The 21,554-nt window shown below is 42.2% G+C and overlaps 2 protein-coding genes across 12 annotated transcripts in view; one reads left to right on the forward strand and one right to left on the reverse strand.

Moving 5' to 3' along the window:
- RNF175 (ring finger protein 175) overlaps positions 1-14,086 on the forward strand; it is a 67,646-nt gene extending 53,560 nt beyond the window's left edge. Inside the window, exons 6-10 of one of the 6 annotated variants that reach the window (XR_009490954.1) lie at positions 1,017-1,137; positions 5,618-5,810; positions 9,268-9,369; positions 9,450-11,412; positions 11,758-12,085. Coding sequence is in view for 4 of the 6 variants with exons in the window: in NM_001193184.2 (NP_001180113.1) it covers positions 1,017-1,137; positions 5,677-5,810; positions 9,268-9,369; positions 11,567-11,687 (478 nt within the window). In the remaining 2 variants the exon portion in view is untranslated. Of the gene's footprint in view, positions 1-1,016; positions 1,138-5,617; positions 5,811-9,267; positions 9,370-9,449; positions 11,413-11,566 lie in introns of all 6 variants that reach the window. The other 5 variants (XR_009490955.1, NM_001193184.2, XM_024977484.2 and 2 more) reach the window with 5 other exon arrangements.
- Positions 1,015-21,554, reverse strand: part of TLR2 (toll like receptor 2) — a 39,706-nt gene continuing 19,166 nt past the window's right edge. For 5 of the 6 annotated variants that reach the window (XM_059875871.1, XM_015475329.3, XM_015475328.3 and 2 more), the window contains exon 2: positions 1,015-18,588. In XM_059875871.1, coding sequence (XP_059731854.1) covers positions 16,218-18,572 — 2,355 coding nt within the window. In that variant the 5' untranslated portion in view covers positions 18,573-18,588 and the 3' untranslated portion in view covers positions 1,015-16,217. 6 annotated transcript variants of the gene reach the window in all.

The raw sequence follows: 21,554 nt of genomic DNA on the forward strand, positions 1-21,554 counted from the left end.
CCTTTAGAAAAAGAAGGCGGTGGGCGGGGGTGGGGAAGGGGCTGATTCACGTTTGTTATATGACAGAAACCAACACAACATTGTAAAGCAATTATCCTCCAATTAAAAATAAATTAAAAAAAAAGAAATAGTTGTTGTAGAGAATCCTAGCGTATTTGAAATATCCAACTTGCAAAATAAATTTTTTTTATTAATACATGGCACTATGGCATAGTAACAAATGACATCAAAATGTGAGCTTAATCCCTGTACCAATTGTCAGGTTAAGCAATCATTTTTCCTAAGTCCCCATTTTTCAAACCAAAGTATGGCTAATGATGTCTATCTCCAATATTTTTAGGTAAGATTAAGTATTTGAAAGCATTCTATAAAATCTAAGTTTGATCACAGGAATCAAACTTCTCGGCCCTAGCTACTGTCCAGACCCCACCCCAAGCCACTTAAATTAGAGCCCTAGAAGATAGTGTATTAGTATATCCTTAAAATCTCCCCCAGGTAATCCTAACATACAGTTAGGGCTGAGAACCATTGGACTATTAAAGAGGTTCTTCATGTTAGCTCCCCACTGCAATCATCCTTCTCTGGAGAGCCTCCAAAAATATTGCTGCATGGGCTCCACCTCCAGAGAGCTAATGTAATTGGCCCAGGGTGCAGCCTGCAGATGGAGGTTTTTTACAAGCTGCCCAGGTTTTCCCACCGACAGCCAAGCTTGAGAACCTCTGGTTAGAGTTGGCTTGTCTCAGCACTGCAGTCCAAAGAAGACGTTAAACACTCTTTCAAGAATTATTTCGTCCACTTAGCCTTGAGTGGTAAAACGTAAAGGAATGGAGAGAATTTTAAATTCACTTAAAAAAAAGAAACACTAAACAAATAAATGAAGGAAAATACACTCAAGGTTCTCTTAGATACCATGGCAAGAAATACTTTCCAAGCTGCAGTCTTTCCCGAGACCAACCCCCGCCCCCCACCACCACAAGATGCCCATTCTTACTTCCCTTGGCTGTTGTTTTCAATAGAATCAAAGCTAGAGATTCCATGGATTTTGGCATCGTGTCCTTGTTCTATGGCCTCTACTATGGAGTAATGGGGAGAGACTTCGCAGAGATCTGTTCGGACTACATGGCTTCTACTCTAGGGGTAAGCGTTGCTTTCATTCTTTGAAATCGTTTTTGGTATGTAGAAAAATGGTCTCATCTTACACATTTGTGACCATTTTCAGAAATAGGTGTTATTTGGTTCTATCAGCCCAACTGCTCCTTGGATTCTCCGGGTGTGAAATTATCTGGAAGTAACCATATCTAGCATACTCCAATTGCCAACATTTAAAGGTTTAGTAAAAATTAATCTAAAAAATAAAAATAAAGAATTAGTAAAAATTCAGCAATAACAAAAACCCTTTATCTGCCGATGCAAATAAAAGTCATATTTGATGCACATAAAGCACTTTAGAATCAATCAGTACCTCAGGGTAATAATCATCATAAAGATCAGTTATTATACAGCATTTGAAGAAATAGAAGAGATAAAATGTGTGCTAAATGTGTTCTGACTGTGTATTGTCCCCTGGAATTAAAAAAATCACTAATAGTTTTTTTAACGCTCTTAAAATTAAAATTCAGAATGGACACAGTTTCTGGAAAGATGGATTCCAGATGCAGATATTAGGAGTAACCATCTGTGGTCTAACACACGCACATCTCTTAAAAACTTACATCCCAAAGGTTCCGGGTGTGACCAGTGGTTTCAGAAATTCCACATCTCTGTCCTCTACCAGTCTCTTGGCACACATCCAGGTATGAAATGGAGAAACCGCTGTGAGCAGTGAGGAAAGACTGGCCTTCTGGACTGTGTTCTCCCCTCCACTTACCGGTCAGGACCTAGTCGACAAGGCCTTTGTTTCATCCCCCACCTCCCCCATCTCTGTAGACTCCATCTTACTCTTTCTCTAGAGCCTGGAGTCCAACTTCTGTGGTGGAATGCTGGAATGGCCAGCCTTGTGTCATCTCTAAGACAGCTGCCTTTCTAGTGAGGTCTAAGGCAAGCACAGAAGGGAGCATTTTCACTCCCAGTGCCTCCAACAGAAACCAGAGCCATCCCCCTTCTACAAATTTCCAAAGCCTCTTGTGCCTGCTTGTGGACAGGAGAGGAAGAGTTGAATTTCCTCTGTTCTCCAGTGGACCAGGAAGAAAAGATTTAACCTAGCAAAAGAACAAAGTCTTTAAACCCCAGCTTTACAGAGATTCCTCACCTGATTCCATCCCACCAGTCTATGACATCTTGTCATCTCCTGCCATCCTCGTTCCAACCACCAAGTACTGTCTCAAGCCATTGGCACAACCACCAGTGACTTCAACTGATGGTGTGTGTGTGTGCACGTGTGTATATGCACTTATTCATGTGCTTGTGACAGAGGTAAAGAGGAAGCACCACACCAGTGCCTGAGCCCCACACTAATTAAGTCAGACTCTGGGAGTGGAGCCAATGCATCTGCTTTGTTTTAAAAGCTCCCTAGGAAAAGGAATAAGCTATTAAGCCATGCAGAAAGTTGGATGAGTCGTAAATATATAGTGCTAAGTGAAAGAAGCCAGTCTGTACTCTATGATTCCACTTATATGACAATTTGGAAAAGGTACAACTGTGGAGATGCTAAAGAGACCAGTGGTTGCCAAGAGGCTTAGGGAGGGAGCAGGGTTGAATGTGTGAAGCACAGGGAATTTGTTAGAGTGGTGAAATTATTCTGTATGATACTCTAATGGTGAATGCATGACACTATGCATCTGTCAAAATCAACAGTACTTTATAGCAGAAAGGTTAAACCTTAAGTGTGCAAATCTAAAACAAGTCATATAGGATGTCAGGAAATGCCAGGATAGAATGCGGACTGTGACAAGAGAATTCAACTGTATTACAAATGTGTAAAATAACCTCTCTGAAGTGGGGGGGACGGGGGAAGTGCTGACCTAAGTCTCTTTGAAATGAGTGGAGATGTAAGATTAAAAGCAAAAGGAACTGTATGTAAGCACTGCACTCCATTAAGTAAGTTCCCCTCAGGGCTATGGGGATACCCTGATACCACTGCGCATGTATTCTGGAACTGGACTCCAAGTGAATGGAAGACTGGTCATGGAAGCTATGTTTCTTGCTCTCAGAAGGCTATATACACGCAAGGAGAGAAGGCTAGAATGATCTGTGAATAGATCAGAGACATCAGTCTGAACTGGTGTTTAGCTTAACATAGATTGAAAGTGAAAGTTTAAAAGTGAAGTTGCTCGGTCATGTCCGACTCTTTGCGACCCCATGGACTGTCAGGCTCCTCCGTCCATGGGATTTTCCAGGCAAGAGTGCTGGAGTGGATTGCCATTTCCTTCTCCAGGGGATCTTCCCGACCCAGGAATCGTACCCAGGTCTCCCGCATTGCAGGCAGATGCTTTACCGTCTGAGCCACCAGGGAAGATACATATAACATAGATTATATGTATCTTAATGTAGATGATATATAGAGAAATATTTTATAGATATGTGTATACACATGGGTTAGAGTATACAGATATATTTCCTTGCTTTGTCAACTAAGAAGCCCTGGAAGCAATGACAGCTTAGTAGCAGTGAGCACACAAAGTGCTCCGATCTTGTTTTCTAATACCAGTCTATAATAAAAGGAAACAGTGTTCCTTGGGAGAACAGCTGATTCTGGGTCTTGGCAGGGAACATACAATATGAACCTAGAGTATTTTGTAGGGCCAGAAAGTAAGGAGGCTCTCAAAAAAAGCCCACACAAGAAAAAACCCACAATGATGAGGCTATGTCAAAGAGACACAGAAGCCAAGGCTGAAACAATTTGAGCAACACAGCAGCAGTAGTATTCGTAGTAAATAGTATTGGGTTATAACTCGAAGTTTAGAATAAATATCCATGAGTCCACAGTGAAATAAGTGAATGATTGAATAGATAGATATAAATAAATGAGAACAGACAAATCTATTCAGACAAATTCCACATAATTTATGGAGATATTCCACCTTTAAGAGGTTGCATGGTTAACTTTTATGTGTCAACTTGATTAGGCTCTCGTATCCAGTTGTTTGACCAAAGATGAGTCTACATGTTGCTTTGAATGTATTTTGTAGCTGTAATTAACTTTAAGGGAAAGCAAATACCCTTGAAAATATAGATGGGTCTTTAAGCTAATAAGTCAAAGACGTTAAGGGTAAAAACTGAAGTTTCTCAGAGAAGGAGTTCTGCCTCAAGTCTGAAAACTCTTTCCAGAGTTCGGCCTGTTAGCCTGCCCTCCAGGTTCCAGACTTGCCAGCCTCAGGTCTTTAAAATGAGTCTCTCTCTCCCTTCCCCCTTTCTCCCTCTCTGCCCACTCTCCCCCGACCCACATGCATGCATATCCTCTGTTCCATTTCCCTGGAGAACTCTGACTGATACAGATGTGGACCATAACTCCTAACTCCCCACTCCCTAAGTGTGAAGTGCTCGTGGTGATGGTGATTTCCTTCCAAAGAGTACAGTGTAGAAAGAAGTAAAAGAAGTAAAAGGTAGTTGTAGAGTGGAGAAACTTGACAAACACTACCTCAAACTCAGTAATCAAGGTCAACATCAGCAACGATGGATCATGTGGACTGCACGCACCCTTGCCACAATGTGGTAAGCGTGGCATTTCACCTCTGTTCTCTTTTTCCCTAAAACTCATAAGCTCAGCATAATCAAGAGAAAAACACATTAGCTAAACTCCAAGTGAAGGACATTCTATAAGCACCGCCCCCACCCCCAAACTGTCAATCATAGGGAAAAAAAGTCTGAGAAACTGCCAAAGCCAAGAGAAGCCTAAAAAATTAAAAAAAGAGAGAAGCCTAAAGAGATAAGACAATTAATGGTATCCTGGATGGGATTCTAGAACAAAATAAGGACATTTGAGAAAAACCAAGCAATCTGAACAAAGTATAGACTTGATTTCATAATAATGCATCAGTGTTGGTTCATTAATTGTAACAAATGTACCACCCTAAATGTAAAATGTTAATCACAGGGGAAACTTGGTGTGGAAACTCTATTCTATCTTTGTATCTTTTGTATCTAAAACAATTATAAAATAAATCTTTTATTTTTAAAAAAGCTTCTTAGACATTCTAATGTGCTGCCAATGTTAGGAATCGCTCCTCATCCACAGCCCTGGGGAGATGCAATGTCCCAAGTTAGAATTCTAAATGCGCTGCTTTCTAATGGGATTAGTCTTCATACTCCCTATAGTCAGATGGGATTTTATTTAAATTGATTAAAATTTTAATTATATTAAAGTTAATTAAAAGATACATAGATGTCTGGGATTACTTGAGATCTGGGAATCAGAGTCTCAGGAGAATAAGGAGAAGGGTCAGGTTCTGGGTGAATTTAAAAAGCTTCCCATGTCATTCTGAACTACAGCCCTCGATAAAAGTGTTCCTCTTAAAGGATTCCTCAGTGGAGAAGTTAGGTGGTTACAATTAGCGATGTGCTTTGGGGCTCAGTGGGGTTTTGCCTGGGAAACCTTCACCCCACAGTAGCGTTGTTCTATGGGAAACACGTTTCAAGTTCTAAAGCAGCAGAGAAACGGTGAAGCCTCTCTGTCTTCCAGCTGCCAGTGGCTTCCCTGTGCTCACAGAATGATGTGTGCTCTGGGCCTGTCCCCCACAGTTCTACAGCGGCAGTGGGATGCCCACCAGGAGTCTGTCGGACGACATCTGCGCCGTGTGTGGGCAGAAGATCATTGTGGAACTTGATGAGGAAGGGCTCATTGAAAACACCTACCAGCTTTCATGCAAGCATGTGTATCCTTTTCACGGGAGGCCATATGGCCTTCCTCAAGCCGGGAGATGGAATATCAGGGAAGACTGTCCCGTCACCCCCCTCCTCCTTTGTCTCCTCCTTCTCCCCACTTCCTTCTGCCTTGCTTAGCTCCCTTCACCAAACCCCAAGCCTTTATGCTCCTGTCCATTTTCTTATTGAGACTCTCTCTGATCCCTGATGAATAATGAACTGCTCTTAGTTAGCAGGTGGTAAACCTCTTTCCCTTCTCCTCTCCACCCTCCTCCTCCCCCAGTAATTTCTTTTTTAAAAGGAGTCTTCAGGCCACACGAACAGGAGGGCCGCAGCATCTGAGCAGAGGCTGGCTGGGAGAACCGGTGAAGCCTTAAGCACACAGGTAGCCAGTGAGGACCAGGGGAGAGAGGCTGGGGAGTGAAGAACAGAGTGCAGTTTCAGCTGCAGGGCAGAGCTCAGGACTTGCCTGGCGGAGCCCTTGTCTGAATCTCACAAGAACAAGAATGACAATGTCCAGTTTTTTTACTCTAAGGATTGAATAAATGGAATCTGTCCAGATTAAACAGAATCAAATCATGAGTGCCACACATCTACGGTATTAATGGTGGCGTGTTTTACCTGGAAATAATTCTCAGGAACCTGCTTGTGTCCACAGTGGTGATGGGGAAAGCCAAGTATCAGCTTTGGTCTTGAAAAGAGGACACCTTAAATTACACTTGGACCATTTGATTCCCTGGCCTATGGGTTGTGCCCCAAATCACTATCCACTGGAGAAGGGATCTTTGGGGGCCAGACCAGCCTGGCCCTGGAAACCAGCACCCTCTGGGACTCCAGCAACAGTGAGGAAGGGCTCCATGTGCTGAGAGATGCTGGCATCAAGAGCCCTGGGCCGAGGCTGCACTGCCTGAGCACGTAACTCTGGATGCCACAGTGGTGTTTGCGTTGACCAACAATCAGTATTTTAATTCTTCTCTTCATACAGGGAAAAGAAGGCATCATTTATCTTTATTTGATAGTACAATATCAATTTTATAATATTGCTGTGCACTCAGTCAGTTCAAAGCTCTGGCATTATAAGGTGATCAAACCATCTGCCTCTTGCTTCTGAAGCCCACCGAACTCAGTCAGTAACACCATAGACATGCAGCACTCATGATTTGATTCTGTTTAATCTGGACAGATTCCATTTATTCAATCCTGAGAGTAAAAAACTGGACCAAATGCATCTGAACTGTAATAGGAGCCTTTACTCCAACATTTAAGTCTTAACATTTTAAGGTAAGAAACACAAAGATATCCCATGTGGGATTCTATGTGGTTTTTCAGTGTGATACATTTCCCAAAAACCTATCATTCTTAGTAGAAATTTTCCAAGTCTGGTCCTAGTTTTAAATATGATTTAGTTTTCAAATGTTGGAACAGAGCCCCTTCTGCCATTTGCAAGTGGAAATATTTTCTCTCTCCATCTTTAAAAGCCCTTAGGGATTGTTGTACATGTGTGCATATGTAATCGAAAATGTAGTCACCTTTAAATTTGCTTTGCAGGGAGTATTATTAATGGCCCATTTTAGCATGAGTCATATTAGCAAGGAGTGGGCAAACATGAATCATATTAACAAGGGGTGGGAATCTGAGTCTTGCTCTGCAGAAATTCTGCTGGGGTGAAGGCTTTGCATATGAGATTTTGAAGAGAAAAGGGGATATTAAAGAGGAGATGAACATCTCAATGCTTGCTCAATGAGCCCTGAATGCCATACCTATCTGGAGCTCTTTTGAATGAAGAACTGTACAGGTTTTGACTTAGTATCTTTGTTATAATACACTTTATGCTAACCCAAACATGCAAAAGTGACCCCAGTTCCAAGAACATAAAAGAATGGGGACTCTTGGTCGCACACCAATCTAATACCGAGGAATCATCTGCGTGGCCTTGTCTCCACCTCCACGCCCTCCGTTAGTGAGGGAACGTCTACATGGGTGCTGTAGCAGGTCAGGGAAAGCCACCCTGGGATCAGTGACTATAGAAGGAAATCAACACGATGAATCTCATAGTTAATCATTGTGTTTGTTGTTTAGTCATTAAGTCATAGCCAACTCTTTTTGTGACCCCATGGACTGTAGCCCACCAGGCTCCTCTGTCCATGGGATTTCCCAGGCAAGAATACTGGAGTGGGTTGCCATTTCCTTCTCCAGAGGATCGTCCCAACCCGGGGATTTAACCTGCATCTCCTACATTGGCAGGCAGATTCTTCACCACAGAGCCACCAGAAAAGCCCCAGTTAATGATCTTACTCAAATCTATAAGCTGTGGAACCCGAGGAAAATAAGTTTGCAATAGTAATTGGTTTTGAATGATTCATTCAAATATTCATTCAATAAATAGGCGTGTGTGTGTGTGTGTGTGTGTGTGTGCTTAGTCGCTCAGTCATGTCCATGTCCAACTGTCTGAGGCCCCATGGAATATAGCACACCAGGCTCCTCTGTCCATGGAGTTCTCCAGGCAAGAACACTGGAGTGGGCTGACATTACCCCGTCCAGGGGATCCTCCTGTCCCAGGGATCCAACTTGAGTTTTGCATCTCCTGCATTGGCAGGTGGATTATTTGCCACTAGTGCCACCTGGGAAGCCCCCAAACAGGCACTAAGGCACTGCTTAAGGTGCTGAGCACAGAGATGAATGAGTCACTGTCCCACAGGTAGCACATTGCCCAGGAGAGATATATAAGTACACAAAAAGTCATGACCCAGAGTGACTTGACTCAGGCTCTGTAAGACTCAGTCCCTGGTGCTGAGGGAAAACATATGGTTCATTGTCAACTTTGGGGACAAAGCATCGAAAGGGATTGTATACAAATGAATCTGTAAGTGCCTAGATTCTATATATTCTATTTCAAAATAACTGGCTCCTTATCAGTAATAAAAACTTGAGAAAAAACTTATGAAGCTAATAGAAATATCTGTACAATATTTGACCACAAATAATTTGAACTTGCTGCAATTCATGGGGTCACAAAGAGTCAGACATGACTGAGCGACTGAACTGAACTGAACTGAACTGAATCTCATTACATAGATGGTAGTGGGTAGGTGCCCAAAAAGCTAAATGGGGAGATGCTATGATAAATGCAGAGATATGCACAAAAAGTGAGGATATGTTTGCATAAGACATCCTGTAAAAAAGCACATCCACATTCTTTGTCTAATTTAATCACAGAATCTGAGGTCAGAACATGTAAGGCTAAGAAGATGAGTAAACTCCTCAGGGTCATAGGCTTTGACTTCAAGCTCACTGTCCTTGGTGGCTCCACTGTCCTGCAGAGGCTCTAGGAAAGCAATAGACACAACCAAGTCATGACCGAGAGCCATTTCTGCCTCCACCACTCCACCCAACAGGCGGGATCACTTCCATCACATCGTCATGAAGTAGACCTTGCCTTTCAGTATCTTCCCTAACAAGATCCCTAAGCTTTCATGAATTCTGCATCCGAGGTTGGTGTATTGTTGGTAAAAAGCAGACGTGCCCTTACTGCAAAGAGAAGGTCGATTTGAAGAGGATGATCAATAACCCGTATCCTTTTTATGAAGTTATGAAATATTATTTTCTGGCAACACATCCTCTAATTTAAACTTTCCTTATCATCACTACAGGTACGGCAGAAAACACTGTTTTCCCTAACTACCTATTTCAAAGTGACTTGTCCCTTTTCTTGCCCATGTCTGCGTTACTACTCTAGCTAAGTTAAATGCCAAAAAAGATACATTCTACTCTTTGTATTCCACTTATTCCACTATAAGGGCTTTAGTGAAAATGTGATGGGACATTGCAAATATGGATAATATGAATATATGGAAGGATAAGATAAGTAGGTAGGCAGATAAATGGATGATAGATAGGCAGAGAGACAGATGGTAAATAACAGGTGGATAAGATGAGTAGATGGGGAGGAAAATAGAACAGAAAATTTAAAAGCCCCAACTGTGAACTAGAATATAGAAAAGTATTTTTAAGGTGTACAAAATTGTAGTATTTCCAGAATTAGTAGGGTTTTCCCCCCTGAATTTTGGCTTCTTTAATTCCTTGCTATATCTCATCTTTTCTTAGGCTAACCTAAGTAATAATAATATTGAAAGGACTGAAGACCTACTACAGATTTGGTCAGTGAATGGCAACAACAGGATTTTTATAGACAGCAGGGACCCCAGACCAAATAAACTCACATCTCATTAAGGTCACAGGAAGGGAGTGTCCCCCTCCAGCGCTGACTGCAAGCCTTGGCCCTCCACCCCACCCACCCAAGACCGCAGTGTCTCTTCCAGGGGGGTAAATAGATCTAAAACGCATCCCCCTTAAGTGGAAGAGCCCTGAGGGGATGGCCACAGCCTGCCAGGAACTCCCTCTTAGCTCCTCAGCAGCAGCCTTCGCCAGTCAGTCCCCTACGTATGCACCTCCAAGCCGTGAACTTTCAGGGATGGGAGCGTGCCTTTGCATGTCCAATCATGTAAGTTAGCTCGTGTGTCTGTTCAGCCACTGTACTGTACTACTGTACTTTTCATAAGATTAAAAATGTGTCATTTTTTGTTTGCTTGATTTTTATGTGTTATTTGTGTGAAAAGTACAGTATGTAGATGATGATGTTAGTTGGGTACCTAGATAACTTTGTTGGACTTATGAAAGCACTCTCTGAAAGGAACTCACTCATACGCAGGGGACTTACCGTATTCCTTCTAAGTTCCAGTCACCCGACTTTCACAGTGCTAAAGGAGATCCCCCATCCCTGCCCCCTTGACTCTTCACCAACCCTCACTGTGCAGGTTCACCAGTGGCTATCTGCAGAAGCGCCGCCGTGGCTGAGAGCTGCAGGTAAGGAAGGACTTGTCAGTAGAGCCGCAGGGGCGGCAGCGCAGGTGGGCCCTGGGTCTCAGAGCCACACCCCGGCACAGAGAACCCACTCAGCTCCCTCCCAGCTGGCTTTTGTCTCAGAACCCGGCCAAGAACAGCCCCGGCAGAAGGCCGTCATGCACCTTCTCTCCTCACTAGGCTGAGCCAGAACAGCTTTCGACTAGTAACTCACTTGTGAAACCTCAGTATATGCGTCTTTGTCATAAAATGGGTGATAATGTGGTCATAAATGTCACCTTAACGATCATTTAAATAATAAAAGACAATTGATTTCTTTGAGAGAACGAAACGGTCTTGAGAGAATAAACTTTTGAATATTACATATACTTTTTTTTTCTGTGAAATACAGAACTGTGTTTCTGAATGGAGCATCTAACAACAAGCATCATTCTTCCAAGGCAGCTAAAGAAACACATGCACTCCTCATTGAGATTCAGTGTAAGATAAACGATACATATGAAAAGTCTGCCTTTCCGTGTATAACACGGCTAATAGAGATACTACGTATGAAGTTCCCTCAGCACAGTCTAGCCGAGGGACCAGGATAGGATATGTATTATCAGTGAACTAATGCCTTCCTTTTTAACATGCAGTGAGTTCCCTCTGATGAACGAGGGCAGAATAGCCCAGAGCTGTTTTTGCTCGCTCAACGGTAGTTTTCATCGTCCTTCGTTTTCCACGTTCATCATCCCCCGCTTCCTCTTTATTTCAGTATGTGACCCTTACCTTTTATTCTTCTTTGGGATTGTATTTGGGGATTTTATTGTAGACCGTTTTACTTTTAGAAATCAGATGTAGTATAAATAACAGTGACTATTTCTGCTACGTGGCTAGATGTAGCGCAACCTCCTTAACTGAGATTCAGCTGGGAGCGCACACACTTTCTATACGGACAGATCCTGGACTGGCTTCGTTACCTGGTGGCCTGGCAACCCGTGGTCATCGGGATCGTCCAAGGCATTAACTATTCACTAGGGCTGGAATAGCATGGCACGCTTACCCCAGAAGCGATGTACTGCATGTGGAAATATTTTCTAACACTCTTTTAATTTTTAGAGATCCCAAGAATTCAGAGAACTGAATAAAAGCTGGCACTGGGTCTGTGTGGAAAGAATTTAAGCAGAAGCTGAGCAGTGGAATAAACACAGAGGCCTTGCATCTTTCCGGTTACAACCACTGTCTCATCCGGGCTTGTGGCACTTCTGGTACCACCCACCGTGGACATCCCATCCCGAGCTTGGCTTACAGTGATCTCACCTGGGATGGGTTTCAGAGGTCTGCAAAGTGCTTCTCACATACAATTTTATTGAGTTATAACAAATGCCGTCTTATCGGTTGAACATCTTCAAAGAAGTAGAGTCATTAAATCTATGGTTTAAGGACACGGTCTTTTCTGGTCTCTGCTCTTGTTACCCCGCGGCAGCTTTGGTACCACTGAGCCCTTCCGTTAGCACCGGGTGCTGCCGTCCATACAATGGCCAGAGCCGCGCGGGGTCCGCTGGGCTGCTGCACACTCAGCCCACGCACGGGTGACTGAGGGAGCGCACCCCTCTCTTCTTCGGGGCCACCTGTTTACACGTAAACACACACACTCTCTTTCCATGGCCATACTGTTTTCACTTCCATCCCAGCCCTTTTCAACACCTGAAATCACATCATAGACTCATTTGTCTACTGTCTGTCTTCCTCTCCATGAAGACAGAGGATTTTATGTTTTGTTCCCTACTATCTTTGCAGCACTTGGGCACCATCTGACACATAAGAGGCACTAATAAATATCTGCTGAACAAATGAACCAATCCAACAAGAGAGAAAAAATGAACAGAACTGAGAAGACAAGTCAGAACAAATTAACCTAAGAATGGTATTACCACGTTTAACTCCCTTAAATTAATTCATTTTAAATTACTGGTCATTTACTAAATAGTCACCACTATACATCACACCAGACATCTGCAACACTTGACGACATTACACTTGAATGAAGTAAAAAGGAAACACGTCTATTACCAAAACACGGGCAACACGTTGCAGCAACATAGGTGACCTAGATTATCCTACTGAGTGAAGTAAATCAGAAAGACAAATATCCTGATATCACTTATACGTGGAATCTAAAATATGCCACAAATGAACTGATCTATGAAACAGAAAGACTCCCAGACAGAACAGACTTGGAGTTGCCAGTGCGGAGGGGGGCCAGGTAACTGTTGGATTGGGAGTTTGGGATTAGCAGATGCAGACTATTATATATAGAAAGGATAAACAACAACCTCCTACTGTGTAGCACAGGGAACTATATTCAGTATTCTGTGATAAATCATAATGGAAAAGAATATGAAAAAGAATGGACACATATGTATAAATGCATCACTTTGCTGTGCAGCAGAAATTAACTCAACACTATAAATCAATTGTACTTAATAAATTGAAAAAAATGTTGGCAATGTCCTTTATACAAAATTCCATCATAGTTATGATGAGATCTCACATTAAGATTTTTTTTGGCTGTGCCAGGTCTTCATTGGAATGCATAGGCTTTCTGTAGTTGCAGGGCAGAAGCTTAGTTGCCCCGAGGTATATGGGATTTTAGTTCCCCCACCAGGAATCAAACCTACATCCCTTGCGTTGGAAGGTGGATTCTAAACCACAGGAACACCAAGGAAGTCCCTCACATTAAGATTTCTACCTTTTGGTAATTTTCCTTCTTGAAACTACTCAATGCTTCAGTATTACAACTGGCTCATCATCCAGATTATTAGAAGATTTAACTCTAGTTTATTTCCCTACTCAGCAGACATTTCAACAATTCCATATATATTACATAGCAGCCATGTGCAAGGTTAAAGAGAGAAAACGAGATTCTTGAACTGGGTATTGACAAAGCACCTTGCAGTTGGATAAACACCAACTAACACTTAGTTTCTCTTCTGTACAAGAGTCCTTAAATGACCTCTGTTGTATGTGACCTCTGATGTGTTCGACCTCTGGGGTATTTGCCACTTATTTTTTATGGAGAGCTGCATGATGGCCCTTTAGAACTCTGAGCAAGTAAACCAATAGATGTCTGCATGGAATTGTGACTGAACTTCAGAACTTAGAAATGTTAGATAATTACCAAACAATATCAGGGGCAAAAAAAGAGATGCTATTTTCTTTATACAGTTTAAGCATGTAAAATCTAATCTCAGTTTTATGAAGTAATATATATATACACATTGAAAAAATTATGGAGAGCACTAACCTATCTCCAGTTACCAGAGGTTAGCTCAAGGTGAAGGGATAAGAGCTGACTCTTTCTTTTATATGCTGTAGTTTCTTCTCCAAAATTTCTACAGTTTAACATTTGTAATGAAAAAAAATAAAGATTCTTTTCAAAAAATTATTTTAGATCTATCAATTAACTATGAAGCTGTTCCTGTTGCTGTTTAAATTATTGAAATGAAATCTACAGATCACGTCCATGTTAAATTTGTCTGGTTCTCATGACAATGTTATACTTACGTAGGAAATAGAGAAGTGAAGCAAAAAGTCCATTTTGTCTTTGGTTTCTGTGGCATCTCTCGTTTCCTCTTCCTGAACTTGCCTGTTTTTTATTAGACTGGCTACTGTCTCCTCCATTGCATGCTCCCAGGAGTTTGTAAGAGAGAAGAACCCACCCTTGGGTTTCCCAAGGACTAAAACCTATTATGCATTTAATGGACTTATTTCTTTGGTATAACTTTCTGCAAACAGCAGAAAATATACCCGAGATCCCCACTAGGACCCATAACACAAAAATGTTCATTTACAAACCATAATATCTAATGAGATGAACCACTCCGTGGAAATAATAATCGCTAACATCCGCCACAGGCGCCTGTCGGCCTGTGTGGGCACCCGGGTCTCCATTCCTGCGGGCGTTCTTCTTGCCTCCTCAGCCTGAACAGCACCCCGGGTCACACGCCCAGTGCTTCACTGACTCTGCTGCATATCGGTCTCAACACAGGACCCTCTGATGAATTCATTACTGCCCTGTCTTTGTGACAGGGAAATATCTTCGGTCAGACCGACTTACCCAGAGATGCACTGTCCTAACCCAGGGCTTTCTGACTTCAGACCCCAGTAAACCACACAGACCCAGTTCTGGCTGAAGATGAAGCAAGGTCACTTCCTTCACACATGGTTCCCAGCTTACCAAGAGAGTTGCACAAAATCCAGGATCAGCTCCTTGCTTTTAAATTTAATGCATTCATTTAATGCCTTATTATCTAGATTCTAAAAATTAACATATGGAAGTAGTATCTTTCTTTTAAATCACTGTGTATCAAATATTTTTGAGTCATTGTGAGGAACCTCTAGGTCGATGCTTGCTTAAAAATTTATTTAGCTCACACATACTTCTATAACATTTCAGAAAGAGAAAAAGAGAGCCCTTTTTAGAATTAGAAACAAGACTTTTTAAAAGAAGGAAAAAGCAATATGATTCAGGGAGCAGAGTAACCAGACAGTAATGAGAACCTCACACATAACTAAAGGCTGAAGATCAGCATCAGGGATATAGAAGACTGCTTTAAATTCTTCAAAACTGAGTATTTATTTCATCAGTTTCATTTCCATAGAAATACATAATTTACTGCACCTTGGGTTATATACACTCTCTCAAGTAACTGTGGCTGGAGAAACTTAACAAATTCTGAGGAAGACGCACACAGTTCATTTTAAAATATACCCTCTAGGTATTTTAGTATCCTGTAAAGCTTAATGGGGACACAAAACAGCACTTTTTTTTCCTGAGAACAATACATTTGGCTGAAGGACTTTAACATTTTGTCTTGTTGCTCCTGAGAGCAGTCACACACAGAAGGGACAGCTGGGGGACAAAGAACACCCTCTCCAGACATGGATGAGTCCCCTGGCAGAAAGCTGATGGAAAGTCACTTAAACTCTATTCATTTCTGCTGTTTCCTAATGAACTAAGCCAATTGCTACAGATAATTCACATATCAATAATGGACTGAGATCATGACTGTCTCATAGGATAAATAAAAGCCTAGAACCATGTTTTTCCAATTTGGTCACAGTTTTGATAAAACAGCACTCTAGACAAAATTTGAACAGTTTTAGTCATTTTAGTAAGCAGGTCCTCATTCAATAGTTTATATATGGTTGTTGTTCGGTCGCTAAATTCCAACTCTTTGCAACCTCATGGACTGCAGCACACCAGGCTTTCCTGTCCTTCACTATCTCCTGGAGTTTGCTCAAATTCATGTCCACTGAGTCAGTGATGCCATCCAACCATCTCATCCTCTGTCATCCCCTTCTCCTCCTCCTTCCCTCAATCTTTCCCAGCATCAGGGTCTTTTCCAGTGAGTCAGCTCTTCACATCAGGTGGCCAAAGTATTGGAGCTTCAGCATCAGTTCTTCCAATGAATATTCACTGGATGGTTTACATATAATTAAGTCAGAATGGACTCAGTTATAACTAGTGATAGAAGGACCACCACCAGACCAAGACTGACCCTTAATGAAGGATCCTAGGACCTTATTGCAGCTCTCAAATTTAACCAAAACCCTTCCTGCTGAGTCTCATCCACGGGCCACTCCAGGTAGGTCTTGGTGTTCATGATCTTCCGCAGCTTACAGAAGCGCTGGGGAATGGCCTTCTTGTCAATGGGCTCCAGCAGAATCAGAATGGCAGCATCATTGTTCTCATCAAAGAGACGGAAATGGGAGAAGTCCAGCTCATACTTGCACCACTCGCTCTTCACAAAGTTCTCCGAAAGCACAAAGATGGTTTTGTGGCTCTTTTCAATGGAGTCAATGATGTTGTCGATAATCCACTTGCCAGGAATGAAGTCTCGCTTATGAAGACACAGCTTAAAGGGAGGGTTGAAGTGCTCCAGCTCCTGGACCATGAGGTTCTCCACCCAGTAGGAATCCCGCTCGCTGTAGGACACGAAGGCGTCGTAGCAGATGTCCCTGCGGGGAGCCTTCCTGGGCTTCCTCTTGGCCTGCAGCCACGCCCACATCATCTTCATGTACCACAGTCCGTGGAAACGGTGACACAGCACCCCCGTGAGCAGGAGCAACAGGAAGAGGGCACAGCACGCTGCGGACACCACGGCCGCCCTGTGGCATTCAGAAAGGGAGAGCCGGGCGTCCTGCACCCGCTGGCCCCGCACATGGGAGGGAGAGTCACAGCGGTAGTCATCGGGCCAGTCGACCAGGACACGGCCCAGTGCCTGCTGTCCCTGTGTGAAGGACAGGAAGTCACAGGAGCAAATGAAGTTGTTGCCACCGGCCTCCAACGTCTTCAGTTGCTGAAAAGAATCAAGTTGTTCCTTTGAGAAAGTATTTATTATATTTCTGCTAATTCTCATAACTGATAACACGGGTAAGAAGGAGGCATCTGGTAGAGTCTTCAACTTATTTCTGGAAATATAAAGTTCTTTGAGTTGTGGCAAAATCAAAGAAAATGAATCGAGATTGTTATTGCTAACATCTAAAATTTCCAGGGTCTGGGGAAGGCACTGGGTTAAACTGTGTATCCTTGTGCTGGATAAGTTCAGCTGTTTCATTTTTCCTGGCCACTGACAAGTTTCAGGCATTGAAAGAAAATTATTCTTACTGATATCAAGGTTATTCAGATTTTCCAGAGTAAGCAAAAGTTCTCCCGTTTTTTCTAGTGATTTCAAACGATTCTGCCTTAAAACCAAGGTTTGAAGGAAGGGCCAGGCATCCTTACAGGCTGAGTTTTTCAAGGTTTCTTCAGACATTAAGTTTTCACTGAGATCCAAATATTCTAATGATTTTAAATGTTGTGAAAGTAAACAAGGAACCAGAAAAACCTTACTGTTTTCTATTGTGACTCTTTTAACTCTGCCTGTGAGTGGATATATACTACTCAGATCATGAAATAAGAAAAACTGTGGAATATGCAACTTCCGTATTGTTAACGTCTCCACATTACCTAGGTGTCTAATTCTGTCCAAACTCAGTGCTCTAAAATCGCCAATTCCATCATGGGTACAGTCATCAAACTCTACTTCTAAGATCCCAGAAACATAGTTAAACAGTTTGACAACTTCAACAAAACTTTCATCGGTGAATTGCACATTTCTAAATATAAGCTTTTTAACCGATGTACTCATTTCACTGATGGATGCTTCTGAAAAATGGAAAGTGTGCAAATTAGTATCTCTCAGTTCAAAACAATCTAAGGAACTTACAATATCTACAAGAATGTCCACGAGTAAAATAGGCTGCTTCAGATGTAGAATCAGATGGCTAATGTTCTGGATTGACTTTAAACTCTTTGGCACATATATCTGCAGATTTTGAGCACTGATCTCAAGCTCCTCAAGAAAAGTCAGTCCAGTGAAATCCTTTTCATGAATCTCAGTGAAGCTGTTACTATTTCCTACTTTTAGGGTCCGCAGATTTGGGAGATGAGAAAAAAGAGATGTTTCCCCAAGTGTTTTGTATAAATTTCCCAGTAAGTTTAAGAATTTCAAGACATAAAGGGACCTGAACCAGGAGGATGATAAGTTAGATAAGCGATTATAGGATAAGTCCAAATATTCAAGATTCCTCAGGTGAAAAAAAGAATCTTCCTCCACTGTGTGAATTTCATTGGCCCCCAGCCTCAGAGTCTTCAGGTTCACACACCTCTGCAGGTCTCTGTTGCCGACATAGGTGATCTCATTGTTGGACAGGTCAAGGCTTTTCACACCTGCCGTGAGACCAGAGGGGATGGAGTTTAAAGATCTGGAATGGCCATCGCAGACACCAGTTGGGTCACAAGACAGAGAAGAAGCCTGGTCAGAGGCTCCTTCCGTGGACAGGATGATGACAGCCCAGACCCATGCTGTCCACAAAGCACGTGGCATTGTCCAGTGATTTGACCTACAAAGAAAAGAGGTTCAAATGAATGACTGTGTTTGACATCATGGCTTAATTCCAGTTCTTGAGAAATGTTCTGTAAGATATAAAACATGGGACTTCCCTGGGGTCCAGTGGTTAAGAAGCCACCTGCCAATGCAGGAGACTCAGCTGCACCACAGCTACTGAGCCCATGTGCTGCAAGTACTGAAGCCCATGCACCTAGAATCCATGCTCCACAACAAGAGAAGCCACCTCAATGAGAAGCCCACACGCAGCAACACAGACCGAGCCAGCCATAAATGAATGAGATATAACACACATCAGCTCAGTTCAGTCACTCAGTCGTGTCCGACTCTTTGTGACCCCAAGGACTGGAACACGCCAGGCCTCCCTGTCCATCACCAACTCCCAGAGTTTACTCAAACTCATGTCCACTGAGTCAGTGATGCCACCCAACCATCTCATCCTCTGTCGTCCCCTTCTCTTCCTGCTGTCAATCTTTCCCAGCATCAGGTTCTTTTCAAGTGAGTCAGTTCTTCACATCAGGTGGCCAAAGTATTGGAGTTTCAGCTTCAGCATCAGTCCTCCAATGAATATTCAGGACTGATTTACTTTAGGATGGACTGGTTGGATCTCCTTGCTGTCCAAGGGACTTTCAAGAGTCTTCTCCAACACTACAGTTCAAAAGCATCAATTCTTCACACACACACACATATACACCAAGAAATAACCAAGAGGGAAATGGAATATATGAATAGGATAAAAAATGAACTCCCTAACACCTCCAACAACACTAACACAGGTAGACCACCACTGAACAATGACATAAAAAGCACAGTACCACGTAGGAATATGGAGCAGGACCAATCATGGATTGAAAAATGAGTAAATGAATTATAGAGGATGAAAAAGCAAGCAGTTTAAGAAAAGGGCTAGGCTTAACCAAGTGGATTTACCACCTCCTACCTGTACCCTTCAGATCTTCCACTAGAACACACCTCTTGTCTGACCTGATGCCCCCAAGAGTTAGAGGTCTCACAAAGCCAAACAACAGCTCTCTCTGACCACCTTTCACTAGAAGCAGCTCCAGGAAGAGTGTGCTCTTTAACCAAAAGAAAAAGGTTCCATGCTCTTCAACCTGTTTTGCACTTAACGACTAGCATACAGGAGGGATGCTGAGAATCCCAGGCAGAGCAAGGGGGTTTGTTGGGTTGAGGGACAATCAGACCATCAGAACTTTCTCTTCCTGAGAAACTAAGTGCAGAAAGCAGTGTTTGACTCGGTGTGTGTGTGTGTGTGTGTGTGTGTGTGCTCGCGCCCGTGCTCAGTGGCTCAGTCATGTCTGACTCTTTGCAACTCCATGGACTGTAGTTCACCAGGCTCCTCTGTCCACGAAATTCTCCAGGCAAGAACACTGGAGTGGGTTGGCATTTCCTCCTCCAGGGAATCTTTCTGACCCAGGGATCAAACCCATGTCTCCTATGTCTCCGCACTGCAGGAGGATTCTTTACCTGCTGAATCACTGAGGAAGCTGTTTGACTCAGTACCTTTTTCAAAAGATCATTTTGGGGAAACAACAATACTACCTTTGCCAATACTCACACGTCCATCTAAGGGTGAGTGTGCCTCCTCAAGGCTCTCTATTCCAACCCGATGTCTACGCATCTGTCTTTGTACTGGCAACATTACATATATGACTCATCTTCATATCCAGAAGAGCAAGGCCTTCCTCCTTGTTCTTCTTTAAGTGAGCCTTGGTTAGTCTTGGCCCTCTGTATATTCTTATGAACTACAGAATTAGCTTAACAGTTTCAAAAACAAAATCCATTGATTTTTAATTGGCAATACCATCAATCTATAGATAATTTGGGAATTATTGACATCATTATAATATTGAAGTTCTCAATTCATGAGCATGATATATTTCTATTTATTTTGGTCTTCTTTATTGCAATAATACCTTATGATTTTTCCATACAGAGGTCTTGGCATATTTTTGTGATATTTATTCCTAGGTATTTGACACTTTTGAAGTTTTAAAAATAGTATTACTTATATATGGCATGTACCTATATATACAGAGAGAGAAATTCAATTAAATTTTACATATTTACCATACATTGAGCAACCTTGCAAAACTAATTCAGCAATTTTCACAGTTTATAAATTCCTGGTTTTTTGCTACATACATAATCATATCATCCAGGCATAATGATCGTTTTATTTCCTTTTTTCATTTGATTTCCTTTTTCCTTATACTTTATTCTGTTTATTCATAAATGCTGAATTTTATCAAATTCTTTTTTTCTTCCTGTAACTATTGAGATAATAACATTTCCTTCTTTACTTTGTTAATAAACATTGGTGACTACACAGATAAACTTTAGTGTTAACGCAACCTCGCATTTTTAAAATAAACCCATTTGTCTGGATGTGTTATCCTTAAGAATGCTCAAACTACCACACAATTGCACTCATCTCACATGCTAGTAAAGTAATGCTCAAAATTCTCCAAGCCAGGCTTTAGCAATACATGAACCGTGAACTTCCAGATGTTCAAGCTGGTTTTAGAAAAGGCAGAGGAACCAGAGATCAAATTGCCAACATCCACTGGATCATCGAAAAAGTAAGAGAGTTCCAGAAAAACATCTATTTCTGCTTTATTGACTATGCCAAAGCCTTTGACTGTGTGGATCACAATAAACTGTGGAAAGTTCTGAAAGAGATGGGAATACCAGACCACCTGACCTGCCTCTTGAGAAACCTGTATGCAGGTCAGGAAGCAACAGTTAGAACTGGACATGGAACAACAGACTGGTTCCAAATAGGAAAAGGAGTTCGTCAAGGCTGTATATTGTCACCCTGTTTATTTAACTTATATGCAGAGTACATCATGAGAAACGCTGGGCTGGAAGAAACACAAGCTGGAATCAAGATTGCTGGGAGAAATATCAATAACCTCAGATATGCAGATGACACCACCCTTA

This window comes from Bos taurus, chromosome 17 (genome assembly GCF_002263795.3).
Source record: "Bos taurus isolate L1 Dominette 01449 registration number 42190680 breed Hereford chromosome 17, ARS-UCD2.0, whole genome shotgun sequence".
Lineage (NCBI taxonomy): Eukaryota > Metazoa > Chordata > Mammalia > Artiodactyla > Bovidae > Bos > Bos taurus.